General features: G+C 44.2%; 1 protein-coding gene across 1 annotated transcript in view; it reads left to right on the top strand.

The window, feature by feature from the left end:
- Positions 1 to 124: 124 nt before the first annotated feature.
- Positions 125 to 801, top strand: part of LOC101860187 (coiled-coil domain-containing protein 58) — a 17,232-nt gene continuing 16,555 nt past the window's right edge. The window contains exon 1 of the mRNA XM_013085669.2: positions 125 to 196. Within this exon, the coding sequence (XP_012941123.1) occupies positions 140 to 196 (57 nt within the window). The 5' untranslated portion in view covers positions 125 to 139. The remainder of the gene's footprint in view (positions 197 to 801) is intronic.

The raw sequence follows: 801 nt of genomic DNA, 5'->3' as shown, positions 1-801 counted from the left end.
CTCACAGCGAATCGGCGATCGCGAAGAGGGAGTTCCGCTTCTATAAGTGTAGAATTCTGTGGTTTAGATAGATCTACAGCTGCTGCGGTGCAAAGGTTAAGGTCATAAAGTCACAAAGGTCACCTCGGTTCAAATAAAGATGGCTGCGCCCAATGGACAACAATATCTGCCGTGCGATGACTTTCTCAAGTTTCAGGTGTGTTGATTTAACTTTTTGTCACCTTCATAAAGCTTGAAGACTTGCTTTCCTTCTGTAATCAAATCAATCTGAAGTAAAGTTGGTTAAGCTGCAAAGCCTAGATCTATTCCCTCCCTTCGTGAAAGTAGTGAAAAGCGTAAGCCGGTATTAGAAAGTATTATTTAGAATGACCTTTTATCGATACATTATTGACTATGTTTGCCATTGCAACGAATTCGAAGGTGACGAAATCGGCAATTGCTTTCTTTCTCGTGTTTAATTGGAGATGACCAGTGAGAGATATTTCACTCGTCAGCTGGCCCCTCTTCGCATCATGTTATTTACGCGAGATCGGTGACGCAGTGCCTCAAAACTAGATCTAGATCTAGATCTAGATCTATGTCACACTGTACATTTAAGTCTGTTCCTCTCACAAAGTCACTTCCCTTTGTTATTTCCTAGACGGAATGTCTACGTACACGGTAACCGGGCACGTAGTCTCAGTATCTACATACACGGTAATACGGGGTGCCCACTATGGCTGGATTGGGCCAATCGCCCGACTCGATCGCCTGAAACTGAAAGGCCACCTCTATTCTCACCCGGGGTGAGAATAGTGCAGG

Source organism: Aplysia californica, unplaced genomic scaffold, assembly GCF_000002075.1.
Source record: "Aplysia californica isolate F4 #8 unplaced genomic scaffold, AplCal3.0 scaffold00395, whole genome shotgun sequence".
Classification (NCBI taxonomy): domain Eukaryota; kingdom Metazoa; phylum Mollusca; class Gastropoda; order Aplysiida; family Aplysiidae; genus Aplysia; species Aplysia californica.
The sequence above is the reverse complement of the archived record's forward strand: the minus strand, read 5'-3'. Positions and strand labels throughout refer to the sequence as shown.